The sequence below is a fragment of the Myxocyprinus asiaticus genome, chromosome 9, assembly GCF_019703515.2.
Source record: "Myxocyprinus asiaticus isolate MX2 ecotype Aquarium Trade chromosome 9, UBuf_Myxa_2, whole genome shotgun sequence".
NCBI lineage: Eukaryota > Metazoa > Chordata > Actinopteri > Cypriniformes > Catostomidae > Myxocyprinus > Myxocyprinus asiaticus.
In genome coordinates, this window is record NC_059352.1 from 6,539,752 (window position 1) to 6,553,699 (window position 13,948).

Here is a 13,948-nt window from a genome sequence, read left to right on the forward strand (position 1 = left end):
CAAAAACGTCAAGGTATTGGAGTGGCCATCACAAAGCTCTGACCTCAATCGGATAGAAAATTTGTGGACAGAACTGAAAAAATGTGTGCGAGCAAAGAGGCCTACAAACCTGACTCAGTTACACCAGTTCTGTCTGTTGAAATGGGCCAAAATTCCAGCACCTTATTGTGAGAAGCTTGTGGAAGGCTAAACAAAATGTTTGACTAAAGTTAAACAAATTAAACGCAATGCTACCAAATACCAACTAAGTGTATGTAAACTTCTGACCCACTGGGAACGTGATGAAAGAAATAAAAGCTGAAATTAATCATTCTCTCTACTATTATTCTGACATTTCACATTCTTAAAATAAAGTAGTGATCCTAACTGTCCTAAGACAGGGAATGTTTTCTACGATTAAATGTCAGGAATCGTGAAAAACTGAGTTTAAATGTATTTGGCTAAGGTGTATGTAAACTTCTGACTTCAACTTTATATAGCCAACCCTAAGCTCTTGCTAATAACTGTAAGACCTCGTTGCAAAAAACTGCATAAATGAAGTGCGTGTTGTCGTTATTTAACATCAAGGTATATCGTGATGCTCTTGACAATGAACAGGTCTTGTGAAGCACCATTTGGAATCCATCAGAGCAAATGGATTTTAAATCAACTCAATGCTTTAAATGAATAACCCATTAAAGGAACAGATCACCCAAAAATGAAAATTCTCTCATTATTCACTTATCCTGATGCCATCCCAGATGTGTATGACTGTCTTCAGCAGAACACAAAGGAAGATTTTTAGAAGATGATAGATCTCTGTCAGGTCCTTATAATGGATGTACACGGCTGCCAGCAATTTGACGGTCCAAAAGTCACATTTAGGCTGCATTAAAGTAATCCATGCGACTCCAGTCAATCAATGAATGTCTTCTTAAGCAAGTCGATATGTTTGCGTAACAAATAAATTGATAATTAAAACGTTATTAACTTTTAAAAAGCGCTTCCTGCCAGCATCTGACGCAAAGCGTGATGTAAGCGTGTCGGCGAGTTCACGCGAGAAATTGGAAGTGGCGCTTATTTACAACAGAAGAACGAACATCACGCGAAATTTGGCCATTTCAAACAGCATCAGAGCCTTGGATGGAAGTGCCGATTTAAAGTTAAAAACATTTTAATTATCGACTTGTTTCTTTCATAAACTTATCGATTCGCTTCAGAATACATTCACTGATCGACTGGAGTCACATGGATTACTTTTATGCTGCCTAAATGTGACTTTTGGACCGTCAAAGCGCTGGCAGCCGTGTACATCCATTATAAGGACCTGACAGAGCTCTATCTTCTTCTAAAAATCTTCATTTGTGTTCTGCTGAAGAAAGACAGTCATACACATCTGTGACAGCATCAGGGTAAGTGAAGAATGAGAGAATTTTCATTTTTAGGTGAACTGTTCCTTTAATGATTTAGAGTTACACAGCATGGCAAGCGATACTTCCCAAAAGAGTTTGCATGGCACAGTATCGCCATTCTAACCGTAACAATGCCAAAAAACTCACCAAACGTGGAGCTGTGCCACCAAAAACCAGGAGTTGAGTGTGTCCGGGAGAGAGCATTCTGGGAGAAAGAGAGAGAACGAGAAAACACAACATCCAGTCAAACCAATGCAAACTTGGTCTCCGATTCCAAAACCGCTATTGGGTTTACACCTGTTTTTTTCTCAGCTTAAGAAAACAACATAACACAGCTGTAAAGTGCCACATAAATCTTTCAGGTGCTGCTGAAAAGGTCCCTTTACACTCATTTCAACGATTCGGCCGAAGTGAGGGGTGTTTAGGAGTTTTTCAAAGAATTTAAATGAGCATGACATAAGACCATGCTGCTATAATGCATGCTGGATGTAAAAAAACATATTCTTTTTACAGTGTTTGCAAGGCAGCACTGTACTGATACTACATATTCTGGTTAAGGGTTTGTTCTAAACTCTTAACTCTAATTTTTAAACTTATGCAATTCATTCTGCACGACATAGTGCTGGGTATCAATTCAGATTTCCCGGTTCAATTAGATTCTGATAAATACTGGTATGTTTCCATTATAATTTATAATGTTACATTTGAAAGCAATTTGATAAATCTCAATACAAATTTCGATACAACAAAAAAAATACTAATTTCAAAATACTACTTGTTTCAAGTTTTCTAGTAATTATTCAAGACAATTGAACAGTCTTGCAATAAATTAAGAAAAATAACAAATTACAAGCAATGGAACATATACAGTAATAACAATAGAACAAAAGCCAAGTAGCCTAAAACTACTTAAATCACTGGTCTTCACTGTATGATTATAATTCATAATTTTTAAAGCTACTAAATTATCCAGCCAAGAGCAGAAAGCGTTTTCTTTTTATTGTTGTTTGATATTAACAAATAAACAACATACTAGACAGTGGCAGGTCTATTATTTTGATACAAATCAGATTCCATTTAAACGTCATTTTGTAGATAAATTCAACCTTAGGTGTGCTATCTACTTTTGTTTTTTTGTAAACTTTATGCTTTTTAATTTAAGATTTAAAGACACCATGAAATGGCTTAACAAGTGCAGTTTTCTCTCCTGTGTTGATGCAATTCCTTTTGAAACAGGAAGTTTGGTCAGGACATATCTAGCCCTTTTCCACTGAAATTGGGATGGTTCTCGTGCCAAGTATGTGCTTGGCTGGTTCACGGCCGGGGCAATCTGGAGCCAATAGTAAATCGGCCTCGCTTTTCTACTGACTTGAAATCCAAACGGTGATGTCACGAGTTAAGTGACTATGTGCTAGTTTTATGTGAATACCTTAAAAATAAACAAACATGGCATGTCACAGTGTTTGTGTACAGCTTTTACTTCTGTTTTTAAGGACATATTTAAACAAAGATAAATGCATCCGTTTATCTTAACGTTATTATATTGCTCAACAAGATTGCCAGAGATGACATCTACTCTCAAGGCGACAGGTAATGAAATTAGATTATTCTGTATGAAGTTTTAAATGGAGCTTAACTTGCCAAGGACTATAAACTGTAACAGTGGAATCGTTATTAAAATTGGTGTAGCAGATGGTTAAATTTGGATTTTTGCCATAGCATATAATATTATGTTTACGATTTGATTGAGAATCCCACCGGTTACCAAACAGATAGCCGCAATCATCCTAACTAGCTGGTGAAAAATCCCCTTACTGAACAAAACAATGCACAGAATAAGACAAGAAGAGTGTAAGGAAAGCTAACAAAGTTGGCAAATCAAATAACTTACTGAGATCAGCTGCAAAGGACACCAAACACAGGCGTGCATAATTTTTTCTGTATCTCCTCGTAGACTCTTTTTTTTCCCTTTGCGATCTCTCTATTTATCTCGGATCTCTGTAGAAGACGATTTCGCAAGTAGAGTGCTCGTTTCGTCCGTGTTTCCCCAAAGCTTTTGATGTCTGATACGTTTGTGTTTTTTTTTTTTTTTTTATTGTTATTATAGAGTAATGAAGTACTTCTTGCTGCAGATGGTAGCTACTGTTGTTGTTTTGGAAAACTTTACCTGGTGACGAAACATTATCACGCCCTCCGCTCCCTGACGTAGTTGGTTCCTGCGTAGAGACCAGCAAGCTTTTGGTGCCGGTGCGGAACAATTTTTTCTGCCCTGGAATGGCCTTTTCTGAAGTGGAAACATGTGGAACAGTTCGAGAATTCGCCCAGGAACCCAAACCATGTCGGTGGAAAAGGGCTTATTGATAGGCTTGTCCCTTTATTTTTAAATAGCCAATAGGCTTTAGTTTATGTACAGCCATGAACCAACATTTACACTTTCTATTCTGCAGCTGGTGAAAAGGAGGAGCAGCATTCATATTCTAGAGAGCATTTGATTGGACATAAAACTGTGTAGTGCAAGATGAGTCATCAGTATATTTGGTTCTAATTTTCCAGAACGGAAAAACTGTAAATTTCAAATCTGCTAAAATGTATTTTTGTCAATCAGGAGTACACTAGCATATAGATGGTTTCAATGCTAACAAACATAGACTAAATGCCACAAAACTATCTGTGATTTCATGGAGACTTTAAATTTAAAAATATCCTGCTGACTAATATTAGCAGAATGTTTAGCATTTAAAATGTAACACAGCGATGACATAATCGTAATATTTGCATAGTGAATTACTATTGGTCTTCTTACCATTATTGCATATCTAGTTTCATAAATTTAAATAATCATTCAGCCTTTACATAAAAAATGGTGTTGCGTTGTTTGTTGAATCCCACAAACAGCTGAGTGAAAACAAATGTGCCGAGAGTCATTACAGTGGCAAAAAAGATCTTACGCAGCATATCATCAAAACCTAAAACTTCCACCCAGCTCTTTTGCTAACTTGCAAACACTAAAAATATATTCAGCATTTGCAAATATGCTTTCTTTTCCCACTCTTTGTCCACTGTGAAAGATACCTTAAGTTCTCGCATTCAGAAAAAATACTTACTTTCAAAGAATTCGTCATAGTTGATTCTTTCAACGCAGCATGTGTACATGCGCAAAGCAGCTATCTTAATTTTCTGCAAAAGAAGAGACATTTGTGACACACATGATCAAAAAGCCACTCCACCTGGTGTGATCAAAAGCAAGAAAGGATGAAATCAGTCAAGACCACGCATTTTGCATGTTTTCAGTCCGGTCTAGCATGTCAAACATATGCCACATAATAAGGCAGACCTGCTCAAGGTTTAGACAGCCGCACTGCAGCTCCAGTATGAATGGTCAGCTCGGATTACAAAAAGTTTGGCCCTGGTAGATGTTTTTTAAAATCATACCAGAAAAGTGTGTTTGTTTATTTGTGATTTAAAGTCATGCCACCTTCCACGGCAATTTTCATGGCAAAAACCAAATTGTGATTAAAAAAAAAAAAAAAAACCTAAGTAATGTTTTTAAAATCTATTTTTGATAAAAACTGGTTCGACTTAGTTACAAAATATTTTCAAAAGTGTCAGCTGAATAAACCAATTTCCTCAAGGGATTACCGATAACAATACCGATATTTTGCCACTTAGCTTATTTTGTTTCTGTGTGTTTTTGACGGAAGTTTCTCACCTCCAGATATGCAGTTTGCGTAAAGCTGTGATTCAATTAAATAAATACATAGTCTGTATGTACTGCACACTTCAGAGTACTCTCTGTCTCTGTCATTTCACACACGAGCACGCATGATGATCACGATGAGGCGTTTTCAGTGTATGAGCTCTACACATTCATTTTGAAGCCTGCATCACTTGCAGATTATTTATTTATTCAATTAAATCAGAGACTTAAGTTTAATTATCACACTAGGACATATCACAATTTTCATTTGATTAATTGTACATTCAAACATTCATTTCGTCCAAATAGGTCATATTCTATGACATTCTGCATTTTTATAGCTAATGCTATTTTTATGACTAGAATAGAATAGATTTTTATAAGACAGGTAAGATTACTCTTCAAGGAATCTGACTTGGCAGTTGCAGACAAAGGACATAGATTCCGTGTTTTCCGCATACTACATGTGGTAATCACAGTATAAGCTGATTCCGATCGTTGAATTATTTTAAATTAATTCACATCCCAAGGTATTAAGGCTGAATCCCCACGCAACCAACCCAGTGTGAATTAATAAAAAAATTTAAAAAACAGTGGTCCGATTGTCATCGTTGTCTAAAGTTCATAATTCACAGGGATGCAAACTCATGAGGGTTGAAAAAGTTGAGACAATCACTAATCCACGGACATGTTTTCCAGGGTTATTTTTTTAAAGAATAAGCTAAAAGCACCAACTTAAGCTATTTTAATGATTCAAGTATAGAAAATGATCTACACAACTGTGCAGAATTAGCTGCAAAAATAAAGGGTATTTTGGTGTGGCTTGATTCCGTTTCACAAATTTGTTCATTTTCATTAATTGATTAGTTTAGTGACCACTTCTGGAGATGCCACTAGGTGATGACAAATTGTCTTGTGCAATGAGTGAGTCACTGAATCATTTTGAGATGCTCACGACCGAAATCTACCAAGAGACTTTATAGTATTTAGGTATTATTAGAACAAAGATCTATAATTTCCGTTCAGTTTGTGAACTGCCGAGCATGACTTTTCATCCAAAACAACAACAATAATAGTCTAATAATGATAATGAGTATCAATAACGTCCTCATCTTCTCCTTTATTAAAATTTGCATGACAAATATACTGACTTCAGTAGAATGTTTAAGCATTATAAGAACAAAGAAGGTGTACTGTATCATTTTCCTACAGCATTTAAACTGCTGGGCATGCCTTAGTTTCAATAATGTCCTTTCGTCATTGTAAAGCGCATTTCACATGAGTTGAATCGAGGCGTCAACACTCCGCTCAACGTCAGCGTCGCTTTTCCCTCCACATGAAAAGCGTTACAGAAAGCGTCACGCAGGGGCGAATTTACGAGCTTGCCATCCAAGAAAGCGGGAGGTGTGCACGATAAACATTGAAAACATTTATTTGGAAGTGAAAAAAATGGCAATTGCTTTGACTGCAGAAAGTAAAAAGAGGACTCGTTTAGGTCTTAGTGTTTTCTTTTTGTTTTTTGTTAATGCAATTACTGTAGTTAAATAACTGGGGTCTCTGGATACTCTGAAACGATAAGGTAATAATTAAAATAAATTATGAGACATTCAATATCTCTTCATAAATTTGGACAGTTTTAAAATTTTATTGTAGCTTTGTACTCTCAAAGACATTATTTGTGAGGCAAAAAATTGTGTGAAAAACACTTTGGTGTGAAGTTGGAGCCGTAGTTGCTTTGACGCGTCACTTCATAGATTTCAATGTATTCGGCAGCGCTGACGCGAGTCATGTGAAAGCCCCTCAACATGTATAAACATCAGTCACTTTTACACATTAATTGCTCTTCCATCCTTTTCTCTATGTGATAAACAACGTAGACTCACATGCCTATGCTGAAGTAAAGGAACAACATGCTCCCCTCATTCAGTCGGTTGGTACATGTACCAGGTCATTCAGTTTGTTTAAGAATGAGAAGTTTCACGAGTGCCGCTTCTCACTCTGCACGCGCTGCTGTAGCCAAGCACGCGATTGGCCGTAGCTGTAACCAATCAAGGGATCTGCCTCGGTTGGACCACGATTGCCAAGCACACGATTGGCTGCTGCTGTAATCAATCATGAGGATGTAAGCGCCATTAACCGGTGATTTTGTTACACAATGCGCAGTCGCCGGCAGTGACAAAACGATACGAATTTGTGTATTTTACTCCTATTCTGAGTCCCGATCCTTACCATGTTTTTGTACATGTAACAGAAACCTTGCAAGCAACACAGTCAAATCATTTTATTATACTGAAATATTTTCAAGGACAAATAATTATTTTCCAGGACATTTAGGTATTTTTCTAATTTTCCATGACTCGAAAACTGCATTACAAAATTTCAGGTTTTCCAGGACGCTGGGAACCCTGTTAATTATTTAGTTTTTTCATATCTGCATTTTCATGCTTATTACAGATATGCCAATGGTTTTAATTTGGTCAATAATTGGCCTATACATATCGATAGCCGATACATCAGTGCATTCCTATTTGGCCCTCAGGTCGACAAATGTTTTGCGGAATGTTTTGATACAATAAAAATATAGTGACAAGGGTCTTTCAAGCTCCAAAATGGACAAAAAAAAAGCATTATAATTGCACCATAAAAGTAGCCCATACGACTGATGCACAGCAAGTCTGAAAATGTTCCATAGCTCAAAAATCTAATTTACACCTCTGCATATTCAGACTTGGATGGTCACTATTGGTTACGAAACACACAAGAACCAATATCGCTTGGAGAGACTGACATCAAACCTATTCCAATGCTTTCTGAATTTTGTTTGTTGCAAGTCTGAATATGCAAATGCACATATAAGTTCATTTTCATCACACCAGGCTACCATACAGCTTTAAAAGCCATGGAATATTGAGCACAAGTTGTATGCTTCTTTATTTTACAGGACAGTTAGGAGAGACAGTAAATTGAGGGTAAGAGGGGAAAGTTGGATCAGGACATGACTCGAGGCCGGACTTGAAGCTATGTCTCCGTGATCCAATAGCTCTTGTTTGTTATGAGAACTACCTACTGCGCCATGTCTCTAACATGGTCCTTTTTGAATACATCACTCTTTGGTTGTATGGAAAAGAGCTTCTTTAAAAAAAAAAAAAAAAACATTATAATAATAATAATAATAATAATATTATATATATATATATATATATATCTTTTTTTTTTTTTCACAGATGAAAGTCCGTTTTGGAAAGACATGAGGGTGAGTAAACAATGACAGAATTTTCATTTGTGGCTGAACTTTTCCTTTAAAATAACCGTAGATGAGTTGATGTTTACCCATTTGTTGTATTTGAGTGGTCCGGTGAAGCCTATGGCCTCGATCAGTTTAGTGAAGGCCCCCACCTCTTCTTCTGTGGCCTGTGGGGTCTCTTTAACCGTACAAAGCTGGAAGCAGATTATGGAAAACATTTGCCATTAGGGCTATATAAAACAATGGCATACACACATGGGCATCTAGAGCAAAATGAAGATATACACAGACAGATAAGGCATATAAACAATATATTCTCTCATTGGAACACTTAAGGCATTTTCACACCAAATCACGATCACTCGCACAATGAAGATTTTGATTAGAAACAAGTGACTCCTATAAAGCCATTCTCACCGAGAATTTCCCAAAAGCATCACAAGCTTAAGTTGATTGTAGAGACCATTGGCGGCAATGGTTTCTACGATCTACTTAAGTTTACAATGCTTTTGGGAAAAGCAGACCAATAAAATATGAGATTTGGATCACGTGTCGGGAGCTGCTGCCATCACCAAAACCAATGCAATTAGTGGTGCTGAAGCACAGAAAGCTGTTTTGACCACCGACATAAAACTATGAAGTAACTCGAGGAAAAAATCCTGAACCAGCATTGAGGATCTGCATTTTATTTGCATAAAATATCTTAAAAACTGAAACATCTTTTCTCATATGGGTTCTCTTAACACATATAAGATATTGCTACATCACTGCCTTGCATCTCCTTTTTAAAAACTTTCTGATCTTACCTGGATCATCCTACATCATTATAAATTCCATATTGCTGCATTTTTGTCTTTGCATTTAATCTTATGTGGGTTCTCTTCACAATAAATATATACACCGATCAGCAACAACATTAAAACCACCTGCCTAATATCATGTAGGTCCCCCTCGTGCCACCAAAACAGCTCTGACCTGTCGAGGCATGGACTCCCCAAGACCTCTAAAGCTGTCCTGTGGTATCTGGCACCAAGATGTTAGCAGCAGATCCTTTAAGTCGCGAGGTGGGACCTCCATGGAGCAGACTTGTTGGTCCAGCACATCCCATAGATACTCAATCAGATTGAGATCTTGGAAAATTGGAGGCCTAGTCAACACCCTGAACTCTGTCATGTTCCTCATACCATTCCTGAACAATTTTTGCAGTGTGGCAGGGTGCATTATCCTGCTGAAAGAGGCCACTTCCATCAGGGAATACCGATGCCATGAAAGGGTGTACATGGTTTGCAACAATCTTTAGGTAGGTGGTACATGTCAAAGTAACATCCACATAAATGCCAGCACCCAAGGTTTCCCAGCAGAACATTGTCCAGAGCATCACACTCCCTCTGCCGCCCTGCCTGCTTCCCATAGTGCATCCTGCTGCCATCTCTTCTCCAGGTAAACGACGCACCCGGACATCCATGTGACCTAAAAGAAAACGTGATTCATCAGACCAGGCGAACTTCTTCCATTGCTCCATGGTTCAGTTCTGATGCTCATGTGCCCATTGTAGGCATATTCGGCAGTGGATAGGGGTCAGCATGGGCACTCTGACTGGTCTGCGGCTACGCAGCAAGCTGTGATGCACTTTGTGTTCTGACACCTTTCTATCATGGCCAGCATTTTGTGCTACAGTAGCTCTTCTGTGGGATCGGACCAGACGGGCTATCCTTCGCTCCCCACATGCATCAATGAGCCCTGGGCGCCCATGACCCTGTCGCCGGTTCACTGGTTGTCCTTCCTTGGACAACTTTTGCTAGGTACTAACCAATGCATACCAGGAACACCCCACAAGACCTGCCATTTTGGAGATGCTCTGACCCAGTCGTCTAGCCATCACAATTTTGGTGTCCATTCACTTGCATTGGATGAAGCTGAAAACCTGGGACACTTTCCTAAAAATGTTAAATCATGTTCTGATGAAGAAAGGTCATGTACATCTTGGATGGCCTGAGGGTGAGTAAATTATCAGCAAATTTTTGGGTGAACTATTCCTTTAAGTGGTTTTTCTTCAACTATTAATAAAATTAATACTACTGCTGTGACTCACAATGCACTCTGTATACCTGTATGTCTTTGTATCAAAGTGCCTTTGTATAAAAAAAATGTGGTGGTTTTCCACAAAATTATTTACTTGTTATTGCTCTGCTATCGATAACAGTTTTAAAGAACAGTATCTAAAAATGGGTCAGATTGAATATGGGTTTTGCTGGTTGAGATACAGACTTTGAGCATTTACATGTCATCACATTTAATTCGTAACGTGCAGGGTTTTGAACAAATGTAAATAACACAAGTAGATGTACATGGCAACAAGATATTTTTATAATTGACAGCATGTTGATGCATCTGTTATAACAGTCATTATGTGTGTCCATTACTCAGAAGTAGATGTGCATGGCAATGGCATATAATCAGTATTGTTCAAATCAGGGATTGCAAAACTTTGAGGAATGAAAACGAAATAAATTTTTTGCAGAATGTAGCCGAAAAAGAAGTCCCTTTCAATTGTTCCAGAGTGAAAACCTTATTTTTAAATGTTCGTAATTGTTCATTTCGTTCCAATAATTTTTTTTTAATAACACCCAAGTCTAAATGGTTTATCAGAGAAAATTTTCGGAAAAGTATTTTTGAAATATTTTAAATATTTTTTGGGTTGGGGGGCCTGGGTAGTTCAGCAAGTAAAGATGCTGACTACTACAACTGGAGTCGCAAGTTCGAATCCAGGGCGTGCTGAATGACTCCAGTCAGGCCTCCTAAGCAACCAATTGTCCCGGTTGCTAGGGTGGGTAGAGTCACGTTGGGTTAACCTCCTCGTGGTTGCTATAATGTGGTTCTCGCTCTCGGTGGGGCGTGGACGCCATGGAGAATAGCGTGAAGCCTCCACACGTCTCCACGGTAATGCGCTCAACAAGCGTGATAAAATGCGCGGATTGACCGTCTCAGATGCGAAGGCAACTGAGTTTTGTCCTCCGCCACCCGGATTGAGGCGAGTCACTATGCCACCACAAGGACCAAGAGCGCATTGGGAATGTGGCATGCCAAATTGGGGAGAAAAAGAAAAAAATTTTTTTTATATATTTTATATATATATATATATATATATATATATATATATATATATATATACACATATACACACACACACACACACACATACATACACACACATATATATATAATTTTTTTATTTGTTTTTGGTTTGGGGGTACATATTTAATATTAAGAATACATTTATTGAAAAGACATTATTTTATATAGGCTATTGTATACTTCGCTTGTTATGATTTCTATTCTGATAATTCCCCCACATGAGGAAAAAAATATTAATGGAATTTTCATATATTTTGGTTGAGGCAAGTCCCTTATTTTGAGCTTGTTTTTCCAGAAATATTAATTGTGACCAACTATATGCATTCCTTAATAAAGCCTTTAAAAATAACAACAACAACTGGTATTGAGGTTAGGCCAGCCATACTGCTCTGAAAAGGTTTTACGCTGTCAAAAGTCATCAAACATTGATGGGCACACACCCCTATTGTGCTGTGAAGAGCTCGGCATTGTGAGAGATTGGGGACGTCTGCTGTCATCCGGTAAGCCACTGAAGCCCTGACCTGACACGCATCTTGTTCAATGGCCTGGGGAAACAAAAATATACAACATGACAAGTGCTTTCCAATCTAGTTTATAGCCATTGAAATGAAACAAATGGTGGTTCAGACTCCTATGTATCCCTGAATTGGACTTAATGTGACTACTAAACCAACTGATTAAAATGTGTGAAAGGATGCAAATGTTATGAAATACCAACTGACATTTTAGGTATGATTCAGGCTTGAAAGATTTATGGCACAACTTACCAGTCAATACACTGTGACAGCTTGCCATAGCAATACATTAATTGTATATGCTTAATAATGCATAATCAAGCATCATTTACAGCAACCAAATGAAATTTTAAGTAAAAAAAAACTGTACACTTATCACATGTATACATACAGTACACACCTCTGATGTGTAGGTCAAAATGTATAGGACTGTTGCCTATCATTATGTTGAACAATTTCAACAACAGGACATTTACGATGTAAACAATGCATCTAAACCCCCATATAAAGCCAGTTCCGACTTAAATAAATCAGAGTAAACTTAAAATAACCATAATAAAAGCCACTTAAGTGATATTATCAGCTTTGTGTATAACTTACCTTTCCGAGGAAAGCTCTCGATGCTGACGCGTTTAATATATGTCTAACGGCGGACTGCAGCGGTCGCCGATACATGATTCCGCTTAAAGTCACAATAATACAGTATTGTGACTGTAAGGCGAGAATCAGTAATCGATATTTTCCAACACGTTGTGTAACTGTTTGTTTTCGTACCTCCCCCTTCACAATGTCAAAAGAATCTGTCCCGCCATTAAAAACGTCCGTGTGGAAAGCAGACGTGTGGAAAATAGTTCCGATGCTTGAGGTCGATTCGTTATAAAAGTTAGTAATAAATAATAATAAATTGATTTATAATGCGCCTTTCTTACACTCAAAGCGCTACAAAATTAAAATATAAACATAACAACAAAACAATCAATTTCATAAAAGACTTCCTTAAACAAAAGTCTTAAGCAACTTCTTAAAACAATCCAGGGGGTATTTCTAATGGAAAAAGGAAGAGCATTCCATAGCTGAAGGAGAAAGCTCTTTCCCCCATAGGTTTAAGTTTGCAGGAGGGCTGCTGAAGAGTTAGCAGAATTGAGAGGACGAAAGGGAGTATAAAGTGCAACAATGTTGCAAAGATACACTGGTGCTATCCCATGAACTGCTTTATATTTTAAAAGGAGAGTATACATGCATTGATGGGAAGCCAATGCAACTGCAAGAGCACAGGGGTAATGTGTTGACATAGAGAAGTGTAAGATCACAAGCAGCAGAGTTCTGAATATACTGAAGCCTATTTATGGATTTTGCTGGTAGACCTGAAAAGAGGGCATTACAGTAGTCCAGCCTAGAGGTAATAAAGGAATGGATAAGCCTTTCTGCATCAGTCTGAGAGAGGAAGGGCCTAAGTCGGGCAATGTTTCTAAGGTAGTAAAAGACCGTTTTAGAAATATTTTTAATATGTGCATCAAGTGTCAGCTGAGCATCAAAGATACTTCTGCACTTGAGAAGTGGGAAGCACCAGGCTGTTATCAACCATCAATTTAGGATGGTCAACTTTACGAGTAGCACTTCAGAATGATAGAAAAATTAAACACAGTGAAGACATTTATAATGTTACAAATGAATACTTTTGTTATAAACAAATACTGTATTCTTCAAACGTTCAGTTGAATTTTTTATCCCAGAAGTTGAAAATCCCAGGAGATCAGCAGTTACAGAAATACTCATACCAGCCCATCTGGCACCAACAATCATGCCACGGTCTAAATCACTGAGATCACATTTTTCCCCATTCTGATGGTTGATGTGAACATTAACTGAAGCTCCTGACCCATCTCTGCATGCTTTTATACATTACACTGCTGCCGCACGATTGGCTGATTGGTAGATGTACAGGTGTACCTAATAAAGTGGCCGA

At 37.7% G+C, this 13,948-nt stretch overlaps 1 protein-coding gene across 1 annotated transcript in view; it reads right to left on the reverse strand.

Annotated features, from left to right (window-relative positions):
* LOC127446435 (ubiquinol-cytochrome-c reductase complex assembly factor 1) overlaps positions 1 to 12,778 on the reverse strand; it is a 38,139-nt gene extending 25,361 nt beyond the window's left edge. Inside the window, exons 1-5 of the mRNA XM_051707337.1 lie at positions 12,583 to 12,778; positions 11,908 to 12,012; positions 8,419 to 8,526; positions 4,496 to 4,568; positions 1,539 to 1,596 (exon numbers count right to left, since the gene is read on the reverse strand). Of these exons, the coding sequence (XP_051563297.1) occupies positions 1,539 to 1,596; positions 4,496 to 4,568; positions 8,419 to 8,526; positions 11,908 to 12,012; positions 12,583 to 12,657 (419 nt within the window). The 5' untranslated portion in view covers positions 12,658 to 12,778. The remainder of the gene's footprint in view (positions 1 to 1,538; positions 1,597 to 4,495; positions 4,569 to 8,418; positions 8,527 to 11,907; positions 12,013 to 12,582) is intronic.
* Between the last annotated feature and the right edge of the window lie 1,170 nt (positions 12,779 to 13,948).